Source organism: Drosophila simulans, chromosome 2R (genome assembly GCF_016746395.2).
Source record: "Drosophila simulans strain w501 chromosome 2R, Prin_Dsim_3.1, whole genome shotgun sequence".
Classification (NCBI taxonomy): domain Eukaryota; kingdom Metazoa; phylum Arthropoda; class Insecta; order Diptera; family Drosophilidae; genus Drosophila; species Drosophila simulans.
Window position 1 is genome coordinate 7,172,004 of NC_052521.2, and position 23,491 is coordinate 7,195,494.

Consider the following 23,491-nt stretch of genomic DNA (forward strand, 5'->3'; position numbering starts at 1 on the left):
CTCTCCATGATTCACCACTTCGTTCCCAATCCGCTCCACTCCACTTCACCCCACTCCACTCGATTATTATTTTATTATTATTCGTGTCTCCCAATCAATCACCGACTATCGCACACGGGCAAACCAGCGGAATCAAAGCAATTAATCACGGAGGGCAACTGATTGCGACTGGAGCATATCGATGCGAAGGTCACCACACGGGGTTCAATGCTAGACATCGGCAAACACTTTCGGTTTTCATTCACCACGTCTAGGAACTCAGTGCCTGAGCTCGTGGTCTTAGCACTTTCGGGGGCGACTTATGGAGCATTACTCTGACTAATTGTAAACATATCTTAGATTCCTGCAATGAACGTGGTAATACCCCATGAATCAACGGCTGACTTCGGCGGGCAAAGCCCTGGAGATCCAGAGATCTAGATTTCCATATAGCGATAGGATACGATACAATAGCGCAACTCAATGCGCCATTTAAGACACTTCGAGTTCTAAGACAACATTCCCCATGGACAATTGGTGCGTCTGGGGGGCAAACAAAAATATTGTTATCTTTGTGGAACAAGTTAAGGTACTCTACGTGACAGTAAATACACACACTTGTGGTGGAGCACCTTTATCGAAGACCATCCAGTGCCCGCGAGAGGAATATTCCAGCCCAAAGACGCATTCTCAATATTAATTAATAATTTATTTAAATAAAGCAAATAGTGTCTATTGCAATACACGTAGTTTGGTCTAGCTAGTCCCGAAAAGACGCTTTGGGGACCGGGCCTCCATGGGTGGCTCTATGGGGGGTTAGGCACTCCAGCTCCAAGTCCAACTCCGACTCCAACTCCATTCTCGATACTGACTGATGCGCGAAGCATAAAATTAAATTTGGCAACATTTCTCGTAATCAACTTAGCAGCTAACACAAAATACAACACAATATAGTTGATGGTTTCTTGTTTAACAAACAAATTGCACTACTCCTCATCCTGATCTGCCGATCTCCTATTCCGCTCGCAGCACGGGCGTCACCTGGACCTCGTTCTGCTCGTCGCTCTGGATGTCGAACTTCAGCTTGGTCAGCTCCTTGAGCTCGCCATTCGATTCGGCGGGCACCTCGCTGACCACCTTCACGGTATCCGGATACTTGTTCTCCCCGCTGCCCAATTCCTGCGAGAAGCTGACCACGGTCTTGGGTTCGTAGTTCACTCCCAGGGCTCCACTGGGATCCGGAGTGGGTATGCTGGGTCCATCGCTACTCTGTCCGTTGGTGTGCGAAATGGTAATGGCCTCCGCCTCCTCCTTGTGGCCATTGGTGGCAGGAACAGCCTCCTCTTCCTTATGGCCATTTGTGGCGGGAACAGCCTTCTCCTCCTCCTTCTGGCCATTTTGCACGGGAGCAACTGTCTCCACCACCTCCACCTTGGCTTCCACAGGAGCGGGAGCTTGAGTTGGCTCCTCTACCACGGCCTCCGCCTTTCGTTCGGCTGCCACTGGCTCTGGAGTAGGTTCTGCAACTGGCTCAGGGGTGGCTTCTACCTCCGCCTCATCCTCTCCTGCCACTGCCTGGTTAACTTGCTCAATGGCCTTGGCCACCTCCTCGGGCGCCACGTCATTGTTCTTTGGCTCCTCACTGTGTCCATTGCTAACAGGGGCCTCTGGTTCGGGTTCAGTGATGAGGGCAGAGGTGGCTACAGCGGTCACCTGAGGCTGTGCCTCCACCTTCTCCACCTTCTCCACCTTCTCCTCCTCCTCCACCTTCTCGGCCACTGGAGCGGGAATCTCGAGGGCGGGCACAATGGCCGGACTGGCCATGGTCTCCACGAACGAGGTGCGATTGGGCGAGTCCGGCGAGATCATAACGTGCGTGAAGTAGCCGCTGCGCCGGCTCTCAAAGTCCAGCACGTTCTCCTTGGCCAGACGCTCCTGGATGCGTCGCTGGCGCCTGATGAACTCCGGCACGTTCTCGTCCTCGCCCTCGGCGGGTGGGGGCGAGTCCGCCAGCTTGGGTCGTCGCAGCACGACCTTGGCCACCTCGTTCTCCGACTCCGCGGCGCCATTGCCATTGGCGCTTCCATTGGTGGCCCAAGTGGCTGCCGCATTCGAGGGCTTGAAGACCCCGTTGAACTTGGTGCCCACTATGAACTTCTGGCTGTTGGCCACGCTGCTGTTGGCGCTCTTGTAGGCGTTGTAGTTGTTGTTGGCGCTGGGCTGGGCGGACAGTGGGTTTCCGTTTCCGTTCTCGTCGACCTTCGGCGACTTGGCGATGGTGAAGTTTGGCTTGCCATGGCTGATCAGCAGCTTGGTGGCCGGCGACGGGCTCTTGTCCGGCAGAGGCGAGGGCAGTCCGCTGCGGATCTGTATGCTCGGCTTGTTGTTGATTGTATCGGCCATGTCTGTCTGCCTTTGAATCTGGTCGTGATCGGGGCTTTTACTTTCCGTTTCCGTCGTTCACTCTAACGGTGAAAGAGAAGAAGACAAAGCCAATTAATAAAACATTTGGGAGAGCAAAAATTAAATCATTCGCATTCAATCATGCAAATTCGGAGGCATAATCATTCGAGGTGAAAGAGAAGAGAGCTTCGAGTAAAAACGAAAAGCGAATGGACCTCCGGCTAATTGCAGCAATTTTGTTTGATTAGCTGAAACTGACTTGAGGTCAGTAGCGGAATAATATCTTATCGCGGCCCTTAACGATTTACTGCTAAAAACTTGAACTATATGTGCACTATAAGCATTTTTTGTGAAAGATTGATTAGGTTCCGCTGAAAGAAAAGAGATGACTCATGGGTCTGGACAATTATTTAAAAATGTGATAATGCATCCGGCGAACTTAGTAATTCACTTCAGGCTTTCCTCATAAGCTTATCAACCAAGTGGGAAAAAAACCTTTATACTATTGTTAATACTTTTTATTTCTTCCATCCCAATCGCTTGCCAATCTAGTTGATTATGGCGAAGCGCTTCGTTCTGCCAACTCACTTTCGCAAGCAAATAGTTTGCAATCGTTTCACATGGCGTATGCGTAATTACGCAATACCAGCCATTGGCAGTGGCAGTGAGCATTCCAGGGTCAGCCACTGTCTACGGGTCTATTGTAAGGCCCCCAAACAAATACCGGTTGATCGCTGATAGAGCTAAACTTGCTTAAATATCAATTAGATCGATGGCACACTCAAATACCCGGGGCTTGTCCAGGTAAAATGGACTGGCGCTCGCCTGCAAACCTAATTGTCCGCCGGATCAGATCGATCAAGCCCATGTGACACTGCTGTCCATGCCCAAAACCCATCAGTTGACCAAAGCACGTACCCAGTGCGATCGTAGCTGATAGGAATACAGAGACCACTTTCATTGCCAGCCCATTTCCATTTGCATTTTCCTTCGCTCTTCGACGGGCTAATTGAATTAAGAGCTGCACTTTATGGACCTGCATGCAACTCGTAAATTCCAGACGCATTCGATTGCCCCGCAAAAGGTCAGCTCTTTGATTTTCGCCTTTTGATTACTCAGGGCCGGTCGATTCACAATGAATATCTAGTTCTATTTATGCAACTGTGTTGGACTTAGCCAATTTAATTAGCAAAGTGTAGTTAGCTTAAGACATATGGATAAGTAACTCTTACTATTCATTTCTATTGTAATGTGCTGACTAGGCAAGGAAATCCCATAAACCCGTCGTTTCTTGAAATATTTATAGGGCTATAATCAGGCCGTAATCTTTGAAGATTATCTGCAGATACTTCTACTTAGTCAGAGGGCTCACATAGCTCCGCCCAAATTTTATAAGTGACACAGTAACTGCTCCACCAAAGAGTTTATTGCAATTTTTTCCCCAACCTGTTATTGGACCCCATGACAAACAGTAAAACAATGTCTGGCACTGATAAAAGCGAAACGAATACGAATTTGTATCCGAGTCTCGGATTTTCGAGTGTTTCAACTCTGCCGCCTGGCTTACTGGCAAATGAGTCTTTTTTATTCGTTTCTGACCGCGAGCGAGTGCTAATTGCGCACAACTGGGATGAAACTCTGGCCACAGAGCGCTGCCACATAATTCCCAAGAGCAATATTTTGCTTTCGCCCTCTGTATTTGCTATTTGCATTAGTATTATTTTCCCACTTGGCGGCTAGCCGGCAATCGACCAATTGGCCTTGAAATAGCTGTTGTTTACGGCGGCATGAAGTGCACTGCTGGCTATTTTCGTTACCAATTTGCATAAGGTGAACGAGAGTGAAACACCTTTGGAAACTAGTGGAGTACGCAGGGCTGGGCTGATTTGCTGGTTAATATCATATCATATATAGTATTGGAACTTCCAACAGAAAAAGAGATGAAATGATAATGATATTTAAATTGCACGTTCAAAATCAGAAAGATGCATTATCATTACTCAAATATATTTGAAGACACATAAATGAATTGCAGGGTTATCTAAGATGTATTTAGCAAAAAACTTACTTTCAAATTAAAATGAATTATTTATTCCTAGCAAAGAAAAGAAAACAATCATTTTGCTTTGACTGAAAGTTTATCGAAAAGTTTATAATATTAAACGTATTTTATTGGCAGCCTTTCAGTTTTTTATAACATCATTTTGGAATAAATTTTATATCTCTAACAAGCCTATTAATCATTTTTATGACAAATATCTAACAACATTCTTGAAGCACTTCCATGAAACTCTTGAATAAGAATGATATTACTTATGACTTGTTTTAGCATTTAATAATTTTAGCTGTTGATGAATAACGAAACCGCGATTACCATGAAACTCAGCTTTATAGAAATATTTTCTTTTTCGAAAGCGTTTGAATACCATAAAATATCTTTTGTTCATCTGGGAGCAAAATCGTTCGCTGAGCAAGATATTAAGAAATTCCCGACAATGCGAGGGAATGGCCACTTTCCTATTTGCCATTTCAGACGAATTCTTTGAATCTTCTCGCATTCAGGGTGTGAATTGAGGCGCTGAGATAAAACCCGGCCCATAACAGAGCGTTTGCCTTTGAAATTCGATTTGGAGCTGCGTGAGTTGGGTGCGTCTATCACTCGGCGGATCAAATCGGATTCCCAGCTCCCCCCCTGAACCTTTTTCGGATCTACCTTCGAACATGGGGCCCTGTGGAGCGAGTTGTGGTTGCAGACAAACTTGGTCAGCACTGTGTGAACTGGAAACGAGTACAACAATTGCAATCTGTTTACATCTCTTGGGAACATCTCTTTTGCTGCGGACTGACTTGGCCAAGAGCTACGGCGCAGCGGGCACATAAATATCAGTCGGAAGGGAGCCAAGGTGGAGCGGTAATCTTATCAAAGACATTGCCAAAATAGGGCTGATAAGCGGGCCAGCATAATCCGAGGCGATAAGGCTGCACTGGCGATTTGGCCACTGGTGACTTGGGAGCACTTGGGTGCTGGCCACTTGGAGTATTACCCAATCATGTGATTAACGGCCCTAGAGAGCGCGAAAAGAAAGTGAAATCGGCTGGCATGAACGAAAATAAAAAACCATAAGTCGGAGCCCGAGTTCAAGGCACCTCAATGGATCTGCGGCGGAGAGTGTTTTGCCGCCTGGCCGCATAATTAGTTGTAAATATTTTCATACACATTTTATGGGATTTATGGGTATGAGGAGGAGATGGTTATGCCGTGAAAGCAGGGGCACGTCGGGGAATGAGTTCCCTCGATTAGGGCCCGTATATATAAAATGTGTGTAGAACGTGTTTCAGATGCGCGACAATTCGTTATAGATGGCCAATTTAGCGGCCAGCGGCCACAAATGTCAAAGTCACGAACGTCGGGCGTAAGCGGCTTTGTTTTTTTTTTTTTTTGCAGCGGGCCAACGCGGCGTATGAGCGATCGTAAGGGGCTCAGACGATATTTACACGTTTGCAGGTTTCTCGGTTTTTCTCGCAAATATGATGGCATTACGCTCTATTATTTGGGCACACACACTCACACACTGGAATGTCGGGAGATATGGACGCACCTATAATTGGAGGCTAACTGTCCGCTGCGTTACCGTAAAACGCCAAAACGTAACTGAATACTGAATGCTGAAAACAGAAACCTGAACGAGCAACTTCGAACGCCTGGAGTAGTCGCAACATCGTCGTCGCTCGTCGGCGGTTATCGCTCTGCTCGTGCGCATGTAGCTGGCACACATATGGCATATAGTTAGTTATATGGCTGGCAAAATAAATACGAATTCCGAGTGCCAGATATTCACCTGGAGAGCTTAATAGCCGTGGCCCAGAGCGAAATGCCCTGCAGGCGCCCTGCGTGAAAGGTGCGCGCCATAACATGCCCCCACGGAATAGCACCATCCGGAAAACGAAGGTGATGTGTGTACATTACTTAATGGCTGGCCGATTATGCACCATCTGAACTGGACTGTGGAGCATTTGGGCGCCCCAAAAGTGGACACTTCCGACGTGCGAAATGGATGAAAATCCAATACACCGAACTGGCATTAATTGCGCCCGCGAATATTTACGTAGTTTACACGTGCTGCGAGCGCATGATCTGCTGATCGTGAATGCGGTAAGAGCTCGGTTATCTGTTTATTTGCTCGGCAAACGGCAACAACTCGGAGTTGACTCACTGTTTTGTTTATTTGCTCAGCCCAATGGGTCAGCTTTGCGGGACAATTGCTTTAGCCAGACCTATTTACCTCATTTACTCGGTTGTTCAATAAGTAGAAGATTACTTTACGACAGCGGCTATTACGGCTTATTTATAGAAAAGTTATTATGTGTCCCCACAAGCAAGCGATTTTCAACTGACTTTCGAACAGAATATTAACGAAAGGTATACAAAGTATATATAAGCTCATTTATATATTCACCTTCTAATTAATTCATATCTTACAATATTGCATTCAATTGGTTTTTTCAGACTCTGCATACTGTTATCTATATTGTTCGTTATGAAGAGAAACTTAATATTTTCAGGTTGCTTTTGAAAAAGTATATAAAGTTCACTGTCATCACAGCTAACATCAATATTGTATCAAATTGATTAAATGGGTTAGGCCCAGTTAAAAAGTCTGCCAATACTATAATAACCTCTTGTCGAATTCCTAAAGCTTGATATTTTTACAATTGTAATTGTCGCGGGAAATATTTGGCAATTGTCCCCATAAACTGATACACAATAAAGATAGTAAATGTTAATGATTTGAAAAAATAGGAATAAATGACATAAATTTAGAAATTTGTTAGCACTTATCTCAAGTTGACTTTCAGTGTTTTCCAAAGACTATTCTCAAGTACGTCAGTAAAGATAAAAGTCATTAGGTAGGGGATTTTAAATACAGTTAAGCTTCTATGGGTATTTCCCTTTTGATAAAGAGAGTATTTTTTAAATAAAACAATTCCACAAGTGTATTTACCATACCACATTACATTACCCCTGCAATTGAAAGCCGATCTTTGATTTAGAACATATTCGGGGCTTCCTGAATTGAAGGTCGCATAAACATAATCGCTAGGCTTCCCCGAATGAAATCAACACACGAAGCCATATCGGCGTGATAACTACGTCCAACGCCGAAACTTTATGACCTGGTGCTATTTGATTATTTCGCCGATAGCGGGAGCAAAGTGTATTTGCCATTTACACGATTACGATTCTGTGGCCCAGACTGTGACAGTGGGTGTGGGTGTGGATGTGGGTGCCCTAATGCGAGGGCTTCCGCGCAAAGGCGACCGACCCGTTTCCCCCCGGTGGCCGTGAAAATCTCGGGGGAGTGGCAGCGGGATGTGGCAGAGTGGATCCGAATCCGAGCCGAACCAAACCACACCGAACCGAAGCGAGTGGAGGGGGAAAAGCTGTTTAACCTGTGCCCGCGGGGAGTGGCCTGGCCCCAAAACGGAATGAATGCCCCATATACATGCTGCCCGGTCATCAGAAGCCTGGAAAACTGGTAACTCGGCACAGAGAAAAAATCCCGCAAATATAGGTCATCGATTCGGGAGTTATCCACCACAATCTCAGAGGCTCAAATGTTGTTCGCGTCTTAAAAATGCGCCACTATGTGGTTCCAACAGTTTGAGAATCACGTTTATGTAACTAGAATATTAAGTAAGTAAATATGTGTCTAACAAAGAATGCAATACTTCAGTATTACAAGTGCAAGTTATCCAATTTATCCGACTTTATCATTAAGAGATCGTAATGTCTTAGAACATGGGATAATTAGAATGCCGAGTTAAATGAATGTAATTTAATTCGAACTGATATATTTTAATAGTTTCTTCTGTGTCGACCTGTTTTTACCACCTAGCAAAGGAATCCAGTTTTTGGCCAGTCAATCGATGTGCTAATTTACTGGAAGATCAGAACAGAACTCCATAGAACTCGCCATATCTCCACTGCCAGCTGCCCAGGCGGTGTTTGCACATCGTTACAATTACAATTAGCCCGTCGAGTGCTTTACTTTAATGATCTATTTGCGAGCGCGGTTGAATAACACGCTAATTGACAGCCAACACAAACGGACGTGCACTTGAGCCGGAGTCGCAGTCCAAGTGGGAATCCGATGGGGGATTCGCAACCTTGACAAAGAAAATTTCCAATTAACGGCGCTTGCCAATTTGCGTACAGTGCGCGAAAAAAGAAACAGAGACACGCACGAAAGCGGCGCACGCAGTTCGTTAAAAACTTATTCATTTCTAGCAATTAAGCCATAATGGCGATAGTTAACAAATTGGGTCGCTGGCGCTCCGAGCAAAGAACCCAAATTCTGGCCACTGCGTGGTCTGCGAGGGGCTAATCGCAAATGGCAAAAATGGCAAATAATGTGGACGAAAGAAAACACATTGATTGGCTTGATTATGCACAATAAAGCGGAGTCGGTGACTTTTGTCAGCTTTCCATTCGCTTATGGTAAATTGCTGGGCGCTGCTGCCAATTAAAATAGAAATTGTTGACCAGCCGAAAAGTCTGTCGTCGTTTGCTTTGCATAAAAAATTAAATCTTCAACACACAAACGAAACATACGAATTGTTATTGCTGTTGCTTTTTTGCTGCTGCTGTTGTTGCTGCTTCTGCTGCACGCGGTGTAAAACTTTCGAATCCGCTGGCTTTGTATCGTATGGGATCGGATCGTATCGTATCGGATTGGATCGGATGGGATCGGAAACGTTTGGATAGAGCAAAAACGCTCTGCACAGGCGCGTAACGTGTTTTCGACTGAGCTCGCGATCGCGACTGCGCCAACAGCAGCTCCGAAAGCAGCAGCGATGCTCAAAGCAGCAACAGTGCCAGTTTTAATGAATGAAAGCGCAAGTTTTTACTGCCTTGTCAGGCCAACAATGTGCACTTTTTGTGCGTAAGGCAACAAAGCCCGTCCTTTGAGTTCACACACAGAAGAAGAGCAAAACAAAGCGAAATCAAATATTACTTTTTGGCCGAGTGTCGTCTACCATTTGAATTCGAATAAGACGTGCTACTGCCTATCGATAAGTCTAAGGCCCAGGTCGAATTTTCCAACACTTGCGTTTGTAAATGAAAATACCTATCGGTAAACAAACCCTACCTGAAAACGATAATAGGTTTATTGAATGTGTAGTTTTCGGAATAAATTGCATGCAGATTCTAAGGACATGACACCACAACACTCAAATAAGCAACATTATGTAGAAAGTGCACGCGTATACATGAGAAGTGACTCCTCCATTTTAATCAAATGCTGCCTTTGCAATGCGGACACTTTTGGCGGTGACAAATGGAAGGAATTCTTGAGGCACCTGGTTCAAAGGCATGGAGACGAAGGTGAACTTAATGGAGATGAGGATGAGATCCAGGACGAGGTTCAGGTGGAGATGACCAACCTCTTGGAGGCGTCTATTGCTCAGGAATCCAAGTTGACGGAAGTACAGGAATCGTTCACCAATGTGGAATTTCTGGAAGACGAGGTGGAACCAAACTTTTCACCAGAGGAAGAGCAGGATCATGAAGAGTTCGCAAGCAATAGCCACCATGTAAGCAGCCTTGGTTATTAATTACACTTGCTTGACTTCGATTCTTTGATTTCCACAGGACTACATCTCGAACCAACCCAACAAAGCCTTCTACAGCCTGCAGCGCACCAGCCCCGGAGTTATTCAGTACTTCATTCACCTACTGCGGAGACACAAATTCTTCTGGATAACTGAGCACGGGATCAATAGAAAAGATCGCATGGACAGTTCCCAAAAAGTGGCAGAGGCCCTATTCCATCGGTTTCACTTTCAGTTGGACCCACAGGTGGTCAATGCCAGTGCCCGTTTCCTGCAAGTCTGGTTTGAGCGGCAGTATGTTATGCAGTTGAGCAACTCCGACTTCCGCTGCCGCTATCCAAAGTACTACCACAGCTTGCTGAAATTCATGCCCACAAACCACATATCAGTGACCATTTGCGAGGAGTGCGACCGACGGTTTCTTAACGAGCGCCAGCTACGGCTGCACAAATTCCGCGTCCACGGGGGACCCAATCCGAATGTTTGTCATGTGTGCCACCAGAGCTTTCCACTCGCATCCAAGCTAGAACAGCACCAGGCACGATACCACTTTAAGCGGCCGGAGTGGCAATGCAGCAAATGCGATTACAACGCACCTTCCAAGTGGGACTTCCAACAGCACCAGGCCATGCACGCGGGCCAAAGAAACTATATCTGCGAGTTGTGCGGGCACAGCTCGAAGACCAGCTCCGCCCTGGCCGTTCATCGGCGAACTCACGACCAACCGAAACTAAGTTGTCCGCACTGCAGCCGGCAATTTCGAGAGAATAGCACCTTGAAGAGCCACATCCGGAAATTTCACGACGGTGACAGTGCTCGGCAGCTCTCCTGCGACTTTTGCTGGCGGAGATTCCAGACGCTGGAGATGCTGAAGCTTCATAAACTGGTTCATCTTCAAAGCGAAGAAATGGAATCAGATGAGGAGGATGATCCAGATGAATTGGACAGATTCGTTAGTTAAGTACGTTTCGAAAAACATAAAATAGTAATTTAAATTACTATAATAGTAAAACGATTCCAAACCATGGCAATATATTATAAAACATAAATCGTATATATATATAAATCGTAGCTTAACTTAATTGTAGATATTAATAATTTACATATGTTCTTACCTACTTTGATAGAGACTTACTGTAGTGTTTAAGCAGAACCCTACGAGATTTTTTTCTGAGGTGACTTTTTAATAAGCTATACACTATTTTGTTGGTATTAAACTAACTATAACTACATTCTCGCCGCGTATTAAAATCTGTGAGAGCTCTCGCCGAATCTCCACGTTTTTTCGGTTTAGACTTTTGACTTCAGTCCTGGGAAGTGTGATACCCAACTCCTTGAGGCGCCCTGTGCAATCAACAGGTGTGTCGCATATGTTTTGCTCTCCATATTTGTACTTTCGTCGCTTCCAAGTTTCGGTAACATTTCTCAGGAGGAGGTTCCACTGCTTGTCAAAGGCCAACAGCTCACCCTCGACTCTGCCGCCCACCGATCCGTGCTTGCGCACCACCACCCGAACTCTTCTCCTTTCAGTGGATTCATTGTGGCTAGCAGGGGGTATGCACTTCGTTAGGAGTTCCAATGGACCGACAGCCGCCTCCATGTAGGTGAAAATATTTCGATGATGCTTCGTTCTGCTACTAGTGGTGGGCATCTGGTGCGGTTCAAAACGTCGCTCAGAAGGTAGAATATCTACTGCCTTGGAAGTGGAAGCCTTTTTCGATGTCCCCTGATCTCCTCCTTCTGCGGATCCCGGCTTTTGGCGCTTGTTCAGCTGCCAGATGCCGAACTTTTTAAGTGCACTCTCGAAGGCAGCCAGATTCTGGTAGATGACCTTTGGAACAGCATCGGTCACCCTAAAATTGGGTTCGTATAACGCTCGCAGAGGATTAAACCTATCACTGCCCACATCCAATTCGGAGATTTCTGTGGAGTCGTCCTCATTCGAAGTTTTCTGGTCCCTCGATTCCATGGCACTCATTCCAGAAGTCGGCCGATAGAAGTCTGATAGAACAGAGTAACTTAAATTTTTTTATTTTTCCGCTTAAAAGGCAACAGGCTTCTTGCAAAGTTATGTAAACAAAGGAGTACGAACTCGCCGGCTGCATGCCCGATAACAGTTATCGATTAACCTGGAGGGAGCGGGGATGGTAATTTAAAAGTATTAACTCTACCCTATCACTGAAAAATATTACTAAGAACCAGGTTTCATTCCTTATCATCAGTTGCTACTGCTGCCAGTTTTAGATATAAATTTAGGGTGTCAAAATGACCACTGATATACATAAATGCATGTGTTGTCCAGCCTTGGTAAGATCTTCATCAAAGGAGAGCTTTTTGTCCAATAAACCTAATCAGTGGAGCTTTTGACGCAGAGAAAGCAACAAGTGTTACAGCGCAAAGGAGATGGCAAGTGAGTGAAAAGCGGGTATTAGCTGGGAGATCCTTGAGTAACGTGGCTTATCCTGCAGCCGGCGGAAACAACTCGACCTTTGACCTCGGTCCCAAGACTCTGGCGGCCGTGGGCGTGGGCCTGGTGGCGGTGGGCGGGGCTAGCTACCTACTGTACCGCCATCTGACCCGCGATGTGATGCCCCAAAAGTGGCGACGCGTGGGCACCGTGGAGAGGATCCACTTTTTTCCGGTCAAGTCCTGTGCCCCCATGGACATCTCGAAACCCGGAGTGGAGTACGACTGCGATGTACTGAGCATGTCCTTTGAGGGAATAAGGGATCGCACCTTGATGGTGGTCAATGAAAAGAACGAAATGATTACGGCTCGGGTGTATCCGCTCATGACCCAGATCAAGTCGAAGAAGGTATCGCCCAGCAAGCTTGTGTTTAGCGCCCAGGACATGCCAGACCTGGAGCTAGACTTCGAAAAGCTGGACGGTCCTGGCAAGGATGTGAAAACTTCCGTTTGGGGCGTTTCCATAGACGTGATGCCCTGCGGAGATCGGATCAACACGTGGTTCTCCCAGGCCATCCTGAAGAAGGAGAGCGGCCTCAAGCTGGTTCACTATCCATATCCGAAACCAGTGAGATGCACCAATCCCCGCTTAAAGTCCATGCCATTCATTAGACAGGAGGACTCGGTAGGTTCTTGATGGGCAATTCGAAGTGTTAGGACCCGGATCACTTTTGATTTGAATTCTTTCCACAGGGCACTTTCAACGATGCCACCAGCTTTATGCTGATGAACCTTTCGTCGGTCGCCGATCTTAATACTCGGCTAAAGAATCCGGTGGATGCACTTCAGTTCCGAGGTAACTTCGAACTGAAAATGGATGTTGATGAGCCCTATGCCGAGGACAATTGGCAGTGGGTGCGTATAGGCGAAGATGCTGTTTTCCGTACGGTGGCGCCTTGCACTCGCTGTATTTTTACAAACATAAATGCGAAGACCGCCGAGAGGAGTTCCGAAGGAGAGCCTCTCAAAACGCTCAGAAGGTGAGTTACTTGCCCACAGAAATATCTGAGGAGTACTACTAACATAACCCGACCCTCATATCTGGAATCCACAGCTATCGCTTGTTCAACTACAGTTCGCCGGCTCTGGGCGTTCATATGGGACTTCGGCTGCCGGGAAAGGTGAAGGCCAACGACGTGGTGTATGTGGAGGACAAGTGAACATTCAATTATCTCTTCTAACACTTAATCCGGTATACATTGAAGTTTATTACATAGAACATAGATAATGAGAGTACTGTAGAGTTTTATATGCAAATATACATGTGTTATGAGCCTATAACAATATAAACAACTTTTAAGCGTGTCCTAAACACAGGACTGCCAAGCGAGGCCACCGCAGGCCATGCTCACAATCACGTAAACGATGAAGGTTATCACCAGACCCACCACCACGTAGACGCGGATGTTCTTCCAAAACATTTGACGCGCCAAATTTCGCGAGGCCTTGCGGAATGCAACGGACTGTAAGAGAGATCAAATGAAAAACATATTTCAAAGTCTCTGCTTGGCATAACCTTACATTATTGCTCAAATTTTCGGTCTTGTTGACCAGCAGCTCCAGTTTCTCGCCGCGATCCCGCAAGCTGTCTGCAAATGGGTTGAAAAGGGGATAGTAAACAAAAAGAACATAATGATTTTCCTTCCTTCATACCAATATTCTTGACCATAATGTCTTTAAGCTCGTCAATCTGACCATGTACTCGCGAAATGGTGTCCACCTCCCGGGACTGACTGAAGTAGACCATCTGCTGGGCCAGGACCTTGGAGAACTCCGTGTTCATGGAGTAGGCGATGGCGGTGGCCACCTGGAGGCCGTAAGTCTGGATAAACTTCTGCTTGATATCCGCCAAGAACAAGAAGGCCCGCGACCGTTCGAATTCCTACGAAGAAACGATACGTTATCGATTGGGCAATAAGCAACTGAGGTGGCTAATTGGTTCAGTGGTTCGTTCACCCACGTTGTCGGTGATGCACATGTAGACCAGTTTGTTCTCACAGGTGTAGTGGATCAGGTAGTCGCCGTGTGTGTAGGTCATCTTGTGGTTGTGCACCCCGATCCGTCCGATTATGTGCTCCGTCACTTCGGCAAAGTTGCCGACGCACTCCGCAAACTTCGCCAGCACGGTGGTGCCCCGCGATATCACACTATATAGTATCGGCATGGTGCCACAGATTCTCCTTTGTTAAGGGCGCGGTTGTTCAGCTCCTCAGGCCGCTGCTTTGTTTTGCTTATCGGGGAATCAGCGATGATCCGTCAATGATGACGTGCTCTCGGATTCTGAGAAATGTACATATCGATTTAGAAACTACTACTATCCCAATTGCGAGCCTATCAATCTGAACAATAACTCTGTTTATGAGTAACATACGTATATATGTGTAATATGCAATTTGTTATATCAAAGTACTTGCTTTGTTTATCCAATTAGGTTCGCCTCGGGTTTGTACCGCAACTGCAGATTTACATTTTGTGTAAGCGGCTTAAGTTAATATCGATTTTCAAATTACCGAACACTTTAAAAACATCACAATACCATGGAATTAACTCGATTTTTGCATTGCAAATAACAACAATTGCTGACGCTTCGATGCAGTTATAAAATTAGTGGTGGATAGACATGGACGGTACTATCGATGCATCGATATTTAATGGACCCGGTATGTATTGTTTTATCCCACGGTCACACTGCATAACGTGTTTTACACATTATGTTCTACGGTCTTATTATTATTTGCATTTGCTTATTAAATTAAATGATCTCTGGCTCTTAAATAGGGACATCCCACCAATACCGTTTTAGTATTGACGAGAGCATCAGTTCACCCAGTTGAGATTTTTTTTCCCGAACAAAGCATATTCCATATAATTTTTAAAATAACAGCGATCCCAAGCTTTTGGTCCTGAGATCTTTGAGCCTGGATTCAATCGTTTGGACAGAAAAAGCGGCAGGTAATAGCTTAAACTAAGTACACACGCAAGATACAATATACATAGTTTCAATATGCGCATATGCTGCCGAAATATTTCAAATGTCAGATACGGTTTAAGACTTAAAATTCTCATATATTCTGGCCACAAATATGGCACATTTTCAAATGTTGAGTATTTTATAGGATTCGGTTTCTATAGAAATGAACATTAGAACACAATAAGTATGCTTAAATTAAATCATTTATCAAATCTCATACTTCGTTTAAGGTGTAGCTATCACTATTTAAGTCGCAGAGTTAAACATTTTTCTTATTTCTTATTTAGAAATTTTCTTATATCCAGAAACTTCAGAGTTCGTTTTGGCATTCAGCTGTAGATTCAACTATAGACCATACATAAGCCTCAAAAACTTCTAGTGCTAGTTTTAGCAAGAGGGAATGCTATAGTCGAGTTCTCCGACTATACGATACCCCTCACTCAGCTAGTAGAAATGCGAACGTGAAATTTTATTATTATTTTTTTTTTTTAATATGCTAGGGCCTATGCCTCAGGGAGCTGCATGCTTAATCTATTCAATACACACTAGCTTTTATAGATCATAAGATCGAGGCGTTCATACGGACAGGGCCATACCTACCCGGCTTTTGACCCTGATCAAGAATATATATATATTCTTTATATGGTAGGAAACTCAGCCTTTTACCTGTTGCTTCCTTTTCAACGAATCTAGTATGCCCTCTTACCTAAGACACTACAATGAATAACAAGATGCGTAAAGCCATACGATTTTTTTGCACACGATTTTTTGGGCTGAGTTTAGAGCTGGCTCCCGGCTTTCTCGAATATTTGTTCAAGAACCAGAGAGCGAAGAGCTCTACAGCCAGCAGATCTCATCTATCTGTATCTGATAGTCGGAAGCGGACATTGTTTCCTCAAGTTTTATTTCGAATACAAATTGCTCAACGAATCTTTAAGCAATATTGATAGAATCTTATCTGATGGGGGTAAACAAAGACAAACGTAAATAGTAATAAAAAGAAATACAATGTACTTCCTTCATAGCGCTGCCTAAAACTTGCACCAACCTTTTTTCTGTATTTATGTACATACGTATGTATGTATGTGCACGCAATGTATGTGCACGCAATTTACTTGCATTAATACATATGTAGGTGCCCAAATTCAGTTATGTATGCCTATGCAAGCACAATCAAAAAAATTTATATATATTTTAACAGCATTTGAATTCCAGCGAAGCTTTCGCGAGTTCTTCAAATCGATCTGGCAAGCCCGGAGACGTACATATGTATGCAGGCGAAATGGCAATCGCTAGCAACGTCGAAGAAGCGGGGAACGCGGTTCGCGCGGAAAAAGGCAGAAAATATTTTTATTTTCGAAAGATGATAGGAGATTATATTGGTGAGTTATGCCCGATGGACGCCATAAACTATACGATCGTGATTTGTTGCAGACACCTCTGTTCGCATTGTGGCCACTGTGTTCCTGGCTGATTTACTCCGTCGCTTGTACCACTGTGTCATCGAATATGGGAGCAATGGGCGGTACTATTTGCCCGAGGATCGGCTGTGGGTAATCTTGCGGCGCTCGTGCACGTACAACAACAGGTCGATATACCTGATTGTAGGATTCGTTCTCGTAGCTTTTTTTCGAATTTCGGTTACCGGGAATTACAGGGACGTAGTGCCCACGACGCTGTTTCTGGTCCATATGCCGCTCTACTGGATATGGAGCTTTAGCGATATGGACCACAGCACCCTGAGCTACTCGCACTGGATACGTGACTCCCATGGACTGGACTATGCGGCCGGAATGGCCTCCAACTACTTTCACGGCTACCTCAAACTTTCACTGCCCGAACGCAAGGATGATGGGCTCAAACAACGAATGGAAATGTACGAGGTGAGTTGATCTCTTTTTCTGTACTTCTGTGCACAATACAAATTTATTCCCCAGGACAAGAATAATGTTACCTTCGGCATTAAACGACTGGTTATCCTCATTCCCGACGAGATGTTTGTCAACGGCGTACTAGAAAGCCACTTACTTGACAAAGCTGAGGTAAGTGTTAATTGCTAACAAAGTTTGCACAATAAGTACAGCATTTTGTTTTCTAGCCCCTGGAGACCCAGTTCATCAACCGAGCCGGTGTCTATCGTCCTTTTAAGCACGCTGTCTACAGAATGAACAAAAAGGTCAATGGCAGGACCTACTATTTTGCCATCGAGGGTGCCACGCCCTTGATATCCTTCTTCGATGCGATATATTCCAACTTGTCGGCCACCTGGCAGATGCAGGAACTGAAGCGGGAGATCTGGCTCAAGTTCTACAAGCACCTGAGGGAACTCATTACTACGTGGCCGGAGACCCGAGACCTCATAGAGCTCATCATCTATAACTGTAGGTTGACAACTCTTCTAAGGGTTTTGTAAACTACTTGAAAACGAAATGTTCGTAGACTAGAATATGTTCGCAAGTATAATGATTTTCTTTTCAGCCCATGATAGCAAGGGCAACCTTGTGGATGTTGGCGAATTGCTTGTAGCTAATATGCAAAACAAAACCAAAACTCTTGACGAAATTCCCCACTAAGACTTCCAATCAAAAACGATTCCAACGTTGACGTTGGATAGTAATACCAAAGTTATTCTAGTGTCTTTGGCAATACTGACATACAATTTTTTGTGATTAAACAAACATTAAAGATTAGAAAGGTGAGTGACACAAACAAACAGCCACACAAACACCAGTTGTTTCAGTTGTCCCATAGGGCGATGATTATGTGCTGGGTGTTACAACGAAACGAAATTAATATCTTTGAAAATTGATGCAAATTTTAATTGTAATGCGCTGTTTGTTTTACTTAAAACTAATAAAAATGTTTAGTTTAAAAAATAAGTTATACAATAAGTTATTAATTCAAACTGGATTTCACTAGGAAATGTTTAATAGATGTAAAATATATATGCCTAATTCTCGGAAAGCTGACTATCCATATGCGATTGGGATGCTTCCAATTCCTTCAATTTGGCCTGCGCCTTGGCCAACATTCGAGCCTTCCATATTTCGTAGTCCTCCGCTGGAGGCTTATATGCCTTCTTTGCCACCTGACCCTTGATATTCTCATTCTGGTTCTCCTTAAGTTTACCATCCATATCGGTGCTGGATGGTACTGTGCTCTCCTTGTGGTGCTTAGCTATCATGCGTTCCCACTGCTGCTCGAGCAGCTGAAACTGGGAGGGTCGAAGATTACTGAAGGGCATGAGCTTTGACTTCGAAACCTTCTTTTTAAGCAGGCGGCAGGCCTGGAACACGGCCATGGTGGCGTACTGAGGATGGCTGGTGTCGGTACCCGTGTCTTCGGTGGCCGCTACGCCCTTGAAGAGAGTCATAAGCTCCTCCGCCTTGCGGGCAACTTCGTTGAGACCCAGCTGGACACAGATGTCATTCACGCTAGCCAATTTGTTTAGGTCCAACAGCTTCTCGAACATCCGCTTGTTGTTGAGGTAGTGGCTCTTGCGCAATCCGGACAATTTCAGTGCCTGCTCCTTGTCGAACGCGATCCCAATCATGCAGGAAGCAAGATCCGCACACAGCACTATCTTTCCGTACTCATTGATCTGCAGAGGGACATTCGTGGAGCGCAGTTCCAGGAGGCGTACTAGTTCGGTGGTTTTCCTGAAAGGATTCGATTTTACTGGGTAAACCTTCAAACCTATTAATTTTTTGCTTACTCTAGCACGTTTGGCTCCTCTCTTAGGCCCATTTTCGTAATCAACTGTTCTATTAAGGTAGTCATTGTAGTTTTTAACAATAGACTGAAATTCAAGTCGTGCGTCGTTAAAACCAAAATAAAGTACAACAAATGGCGCGAAATGCATCAGCTGTGAGCGATAAGGCTTTGTTTGTAGTAATCGAGTTTCGATAGCACATTCAAACGGAACCAGATCCGATAACCGGCGAGCAAAATATTTATATCGAACGATAACTATTAAAGAATGGGAATATAAAAATATAAAAACCCGAAAATTCACCCGATTTAGTTTATTTATTTTGCGCTTTAGGGAAATATAAAATTAACATTATGTATTTAGGCCCAGAATTAGATTCACTGGCACACAAACGAACTAGTGCGTCTCATTGTCGCTGTCTTCTTCCTTGTTGGCAGCATCGCCGGCTTTCCTCGCCTTCTCCGTCAGTTCTGAGGGATTTATGAGATGTAGGCCACCGGTTACCCTGCCCACCAAACCCATTTCAAAGCGGAAGTCCTTGTCCTTCAACTCGTCATGGACTTTGTAGATGCTAAAACATAGGATAGATATGGTAATTATGAATAAGTGCAATAGATGTCCCAAAAATGCTTCCTATTGTCAAAGCAAGTAAGTTTCCACTCGAAGCTCGACTTGAGCCCATCCGATTTTTGGAACACCCCCTTTTTTTTTGTTGTAAACGTACATTTCACCGGCGCTCTCCACCAATTCGTCGGTCCTCATATCTGTCTTGAGCTTCTCCATCTCAGTCTTGGCCAACTGCTTGGCCTTGCCGCTGGCGCAGGCGAAGTAACCGAAGGAGGAGCCAGACGGCTCGATCTTGTAGAGCTGTGGCCCCTCGACCTCGTCCCAGGAGGCGAGGATGATGGACAGTCCGAAGGGGCGGACGGCACTGTACAGAGTGTAGGCGTGGACGTAACCGGCGACTCGGTCGCACAGGTGCTTAAGCGGGATAGCCTGCTCAAATTGCTGCCTGTAGTTGGCTGCCTCCTGACGCGCAATGTCCGCCACATAGTTTCCATCCGCCACCAAGCCGGCCACCGCCATTCCGATGTTCTTTTCGATGGTGAAGATGCGTCCGCCGGCGTCCGGTTCGTACAGCTTACTGGTGATGATCTTCTCGACGGCCAGCACAACGGCGTCCTTGCCGCGAATCCCGATCACGGTGCCGCTCTTCTCCACCGCCTTTGAGGCGTAGTCGATCTGGAAAACGCGGCCATCAGGCGAAAACTGCGAGGCCGACAAGTCGTACTGAAAGCAAGAGGGTGACGTTAGGAATCTGCAGATAGGCAGTTCGCTGACCACTTACTCCAGTGCCAATAGTACTCATAGCGAAGACGCGGTGAAAATTTAAACAATTCAAACGCAAAAATTAGTTTTATTCCTTGAGTCGAATGCGACGATGATTTGACGGCTTTTGCTTGGCTAGTGATGGACAAAACAAAGGGGCCTATCGTCCAAGGAGTTTCGATAGTCTCGGTACGACTATTGTCAATAAAAACCAATCGTATCGTATACCAATCACGATTTTTTTCAGATAAAATTCGAATGGTTGAAAATAAATCACCAATTCATGCAACTTTATTTGTTTAGCACAATTCTAGTTAATATCATTCTTGTTTAATATTTCTCTATTTATACATTTGGAATATCCCCTAACATGCTCTGTAAAGTAACATTTTGAACTAGTTCCGTTCATGTTCTGATCCGCGGCGCACGCGGTTTTTGTATTTATAAACAACGAAAATCATGCTGGCGGGTATCAGCGAGAAAAGGTAACTTAAACTTGCTAGTTACATGATGATTGCAAGACTAAAACAATTTTAAAATCCAGCTATGCGGCGGAGGCGCGCTACACAAACTTCTACGCCGGCGGCGACATCGCCTGGAGCCCGAATGGCCATCATCTTTACTGCCTCAATGGGTCAGCTGTAAACCAGGTGGATGTGCAGACCTCCCAAGTCCTAAAGAGCTATGGCTTGACGTCCCCTTTGGCGGATAACAAGAAGCCGGCGGAGTTGGACAATATCGATGTGGAGGAGGATACGATTACTTGCTTCGGACTGTCCCAAGAGCACCTGGTCACTGCCCATCGAAGTGGCCTGCTAAGGCTGTGGGAGCTGGACACTGGGAAGCTGGTGAAGCTGTGGAAGGCCCAGCACAAGGGACCAGTCATCCGAGTTGAATTCAGTCCCTGCGGCAGGCTTATCTGCACCAGCGGAGGTGCAGACGCCACACTGAGGCTGTGGGACTACTCGAACAACAGTTGTCTGGGTGCCCTCAAGGATTTCCCTGGTCCCGCTTGGCTCCTCGTCTTTCATCCCAATGTGCTGCGCAAAGAAATCTACGCCGGAGGTTCGGATAACTCTGTCTATGCCTGGAACTACGAGACGAAGACACTTGTGCACAAGATGCGAGGTCACCTGTCGCAAGTCACCGGCTTGAGCTTTAAGAGCAACGCGTCCGACTGCAACGAAATCGTGACTGTGAGCCGGGACAAGGTTATGATCGTGTGGCAATTGCAGGAGCAGTTGGAGAGCAAGCAGTTGAAGGTTCTTCCCTTGTACGATGAGCTTGAGGGTGTCGTGTACGCGGACGAGGGACAACAGATAATCGTGGCGAGTGGATCGGGCAAGCTGCAACAGGTCGACCCGAAATCTTGGAAGATCAGGGATATTCTCTCTCAATCTGATTTCCAAATCAGTAGACTGCTGCACTGCAGCGAGCTAAAACAGCTGGCCTTGGTCACTACAGAGCAGAATATCTTGGTCTACGACGTTGAAACCCTGGAACCCATCAAACACTTGGTGGGTTACAACGACGAGATCCTAGACATGTGCTTTATGGGCGACAACGATCGCTACCTGGCCGTTGCCACCAACAGCAAGCACTTCAAGCTGTACGACACGGAGCACGACATGAATTGCAAGCTGATCGTGGGTCACTCGGATACGGTAATGTCCCTCGCTGCCTCCCAAAATCTGCTGATTTCGGTGGGAAAGGACTGCAGCGTTCGGCTTTGGAGGCTTCAGCACGACAAGGATTGCTCGCTTGAGGCTCTGACTCAACAGGCCAACTGCCACACGTCCACTATCGGTTGCGTGGCCATGACGCACAACGGAGCCACCGGCTTTGCATCAGTGAGCCAAGATGGCAGCATGAAGGTGTGGCAGCTCGTCAGAAGTAAGGAGGATCGCAACTCGTACTCTTTCAACCTGCGCTACGCAGCGCTTTCCCACGACAAGGAGGTTAATTGCGTGGCATATGCTCCGAATAACAAGCTTATTGCCACCGCGTCGCAGGACAAGACTGCCAAGGTGTGGCTGGCGGAGTCCAACACGCTACAGGGAGTGCTGCGTGGACACACCCGCGGTGTTTGGAGTGTGCGCTTCTCTCCGGTGGATCAGATCGTGCTCACCTCATCATCGGACTGTACTCTGCGACTCTGGTCCATCAGCAATTTTTCGTGCATAAAACGCTTCGATCAGGAGTGCACCATACTCAGAGCCGAGTTCCTGGATCACGGCAAGTTCATCATCTCCGCTGCTTCGGACGGCCTTCTAAAGCTGTGGAATATCAAGACCAACACATGTCTCCAGTCCCTGGACGAGCACAACGATAGGGTTTGGGCTCTGGCCGTATCCGCCAGGAGCAATCGGTTCTTTTACACCGGCGGCGCTGACTCCAAGCTGATTCGCTTCGGTGATGTCACTCAAGTGACGCGAAACGAAGCTCTGGACAAGCGGCAGGCCACATTGGAGCAGGAGCAGACTCTACATTCCCTTCTGCACGCCCAGAAGCAGCTTCACAAGGCCTTCGTGTTGGCTCTGAACCTGGACAAGCCCAAAGCCAGTTTCGATATTATCAACCACTTTGTCCGCAAGCGGGATGAGCCCGGTCTCCGCCAATTGGTTGACCAGTTGAACGTTGACCAGCGGGTTGCGCTGCTGCAGCATGTCAAGGCATGGACCACCAACTCGCGCCACTCGCAGGCGGGTAACATGATCCTTAAGTACTTGATCGGGGATGCTCTTCAGGATCCCAAGGCGAGGTTCTACAACAATGGCAACATGGTCGAGGTACTCACTCCCTACGTGCAGAGGCACTTCAAGCGGGTGACCGAGCTGAACAAGGAGCTGGCTTTCCTAGAGTTTATTGTCAAGTGCATGTAGGCTTTAGCTTTGGAGTTTCATTCATGATTGTTAACTTAATTCAGTTTAATTAATTTTAAGAAAAAATAAAGTAGATAATCAAACATCATATATTTACTTCGCGATGTTTACTCACCAAGTCCACACTACAAAAAC

The 23,491-nt window shown here is 45.9% G+C and overlaps 9 protein-coding genes across 13 annotated transcripts; 4 read left to right on the forward strand and 5 right to left on the reverse strand.

Moving 5' to 3' along the window:
- Positions 1-666: 666 nt before the first annotated feature.
- Positions 667-9,416, reverse strand: LOC27206976 (translation initiation factor IF-2). 4 transcript variants are annotated; one of them, XM_044922370.1, is made up of 2 exons: positions 9,399-9,416; positions 667-2,444 (listed from the first exon to the last, which is right to left on the reverse strand). In XM_044922370.1, exon 2 carries the CDS (start codon positions 2,380-2,382, stop codon positions 994-996), a length of 1,389 nt encoding a protein of 462 aa, XP_044778305.1. In that variant the 5' UTR covers positions 2,383-2,444; positions 9,399-9,416; the 3' UTR covers positions 667-993. The 4 variants fall into 4 exon arrangements, with proteins under 4 accessions (XP_044778305.1, XP_039147284.1, XP_044778303.1 ...); XM_039291350.2 differs by lacking the exon at positions 9,399-9,416 and adding an exon at positions 8,996-9,235; XM_044922368.1 differs by lacking the exon at positions 9,399-9,416 and adding an exon at positions 5,982-6,114.
- Positions 9,417-9,470: 54 nt separating this feature from the next.
- On the forward strand, positions 9,471-11,228 carry LOC6733770 (zinc finger protein 112). The gene is made up of 2 exons (XM_002080778.4): positions 9,471-9,978; positions 10,037-11,228. The coding sequence occupies exons 1-2, from the start codon at positions 9,559-9,561 to the stop codon at positions 10,955-10,957; spliced, it is 1,341 nt and encodes a 446-aa protein (XP_002080814.2). The 5' UTR covers positions 9,471-9,558; the 3' UTR covers positions 10,958-11,228.
- Positions 11,195-12,140, reverse strand: LOC6733771 (U7 snRNA-associated Sm-like protein LSm11). The gene has a single exon (XM_002080779.4). The coding sequence runs from the start codon at positions 11,972-11,974 to the stop codon at positions 11,195-11,197; it is 780 nt and encodes a 259-aa protein (XP_002080815.2). The 5' UTR covers positions 11,975-12,140.
- Positions 12,141-12,266: 126 nt separating this feature from the next.
- On the forward strand, positions 12,267-13,755 carry LOC6733772 (mitochondrial amidoxime-reducing component 1). The gene is made up of 4 exons (XM_002080780.4): positions 12,267-12,406; positions 12,465-13,087; positions 13,156-13,442; positions 13,517-13,755. The coding sequence occupies exons 1-4, from the start codon at positions 12,400-12,402 to the stop codon at positions 13,620-13,622; spliced, it is 1,023 nt and encodes a 340-aa protein (XP_002080816.1). The 5' UTR covers positions 12,267-12,399; the 3' UTR covers positions 13,623-13,755.
- On the reverse strand, positions 13,651-15,094 carry LOC6733773 (vesicle-associated membrane protein 7). Its single transcript, XM_016167150.3, has 5 exons — positions 14,877-15,094; positions 14,423-14,742; positions 14,116-14,344; positions 13,984-14,051; positions 13,651-13,925 (listed from the first exon to the last, which is right to left on the reverse strand). Exons 2-5 carry the CDS (start codon positions 14,624-14,626, stop codon positions 13,770-13,772), a joined length of 657 nt encoding a protein of 218 aa, XP_016026727.1. The 5' UTR covers positions 14,627-14,742; positions 14,877-15,094; the 3' UTR covers positions 13,651-13,769.
- A 1,567-nt stretch (positions 15,095-16,661) lies between these two features.
- Positions 16,662-18,312, forward strand: LOC6733774 (stimulator of interferon genes protein). 2 transcript variants are annotated; one of them, XM_002080782.4, is made up of 5 exons: positions 16,662-16,815; positions 16,868-17,316; positions 17,371-17,475; positions 17,532-17,814; positions 17,912-18,312. In XM_002080782.4, exons 1-5 carry the CDS (start codon positions 16,701-16,703, stop codon positions 18,004-18,006), a joined length of 1,047 nt encoding a protein of 348 aa, XP_002080818.2. In that variant the 5' UTR covers positions 16,662-16,700; the 3' UTR covers positions 18,007-18,312. The 2 variants fall into 2 exon arrangements, with proteins under 2 accessions (XP_002080818.2, XP_016026728.1); XM_016167735.3 differs by lacking the exon at positions 16,662-16,815 and having other exon boundaries at positions 16,868-16,982; positions 17,042-17,316.
- Positions 18,268-19,323, reverse strand: LOC6733775 (origin recognition complex subunit 6). Its single transcript, XM_002080783.4, has 2 exons — positions 19,149-19,323; positions 18,268-19,092 (listed from the first exon to the last, which is right to left on the reverse strand). The coding sequence occupies exons 1-2, from the start codon at positions 19,211-19,213 to the stop codon at positions 18,384-18,386; spliced, it is 774 nt and encodes a 257-aa protein (XP_002080819.2). The 5' UTR covers positions 19,214-19,323; the 3' UTR covers positions 18,268-18,383.
- Positions 19,324-19,443: 120 nt separating this feature from the next.
- Positions 19,444-20,653, reverse strand: LOC6733776 (proteasome subunit alpha type-3). The gene is made up of 3 exons (XM_002080784.4): positions 20,494-20,653; positions 19,870-20,435; positions 19,444-19,716 (listed from the first exon to the last, which is right to left on the reverse strand). The coding sequence occupies exons 1-3, from the start codon at positions 20,512-20,514 to the stop codon at positions 19,542-19,544; spliced, it is 762 nt and encodes a 253-aa protein (XP_002080820.1). The 5' UTR covers positions 20,515-20,653; the 3' UTR covers positions 19,444-19,541.
- Positions 20,654-20,800: 147 nt separating this feature from the next.
- On the forward strand, positions 20,801-23,446 carry LOC6733777 (transducin beta-like protein 3). The gene is made up of 2 exons (XM_002080785.4): positions 20,801-20,959; positions 21,019-23,446. The coding sequence occupies exons 1-2, from the start codon at positions 20,934-20,936 to the stop codon at positions 23,354-23,356; spliced, it is 2,364 nt and encodes a 787-aa protein (XP_002080821.1). The 5' UTR covers positions 20,801-20,933; the 3' UTR covers positions 23,357-23,446.
- The last annotated feature ends 45 nt before the right edge of the window (positions 23,447-23,491 follow it).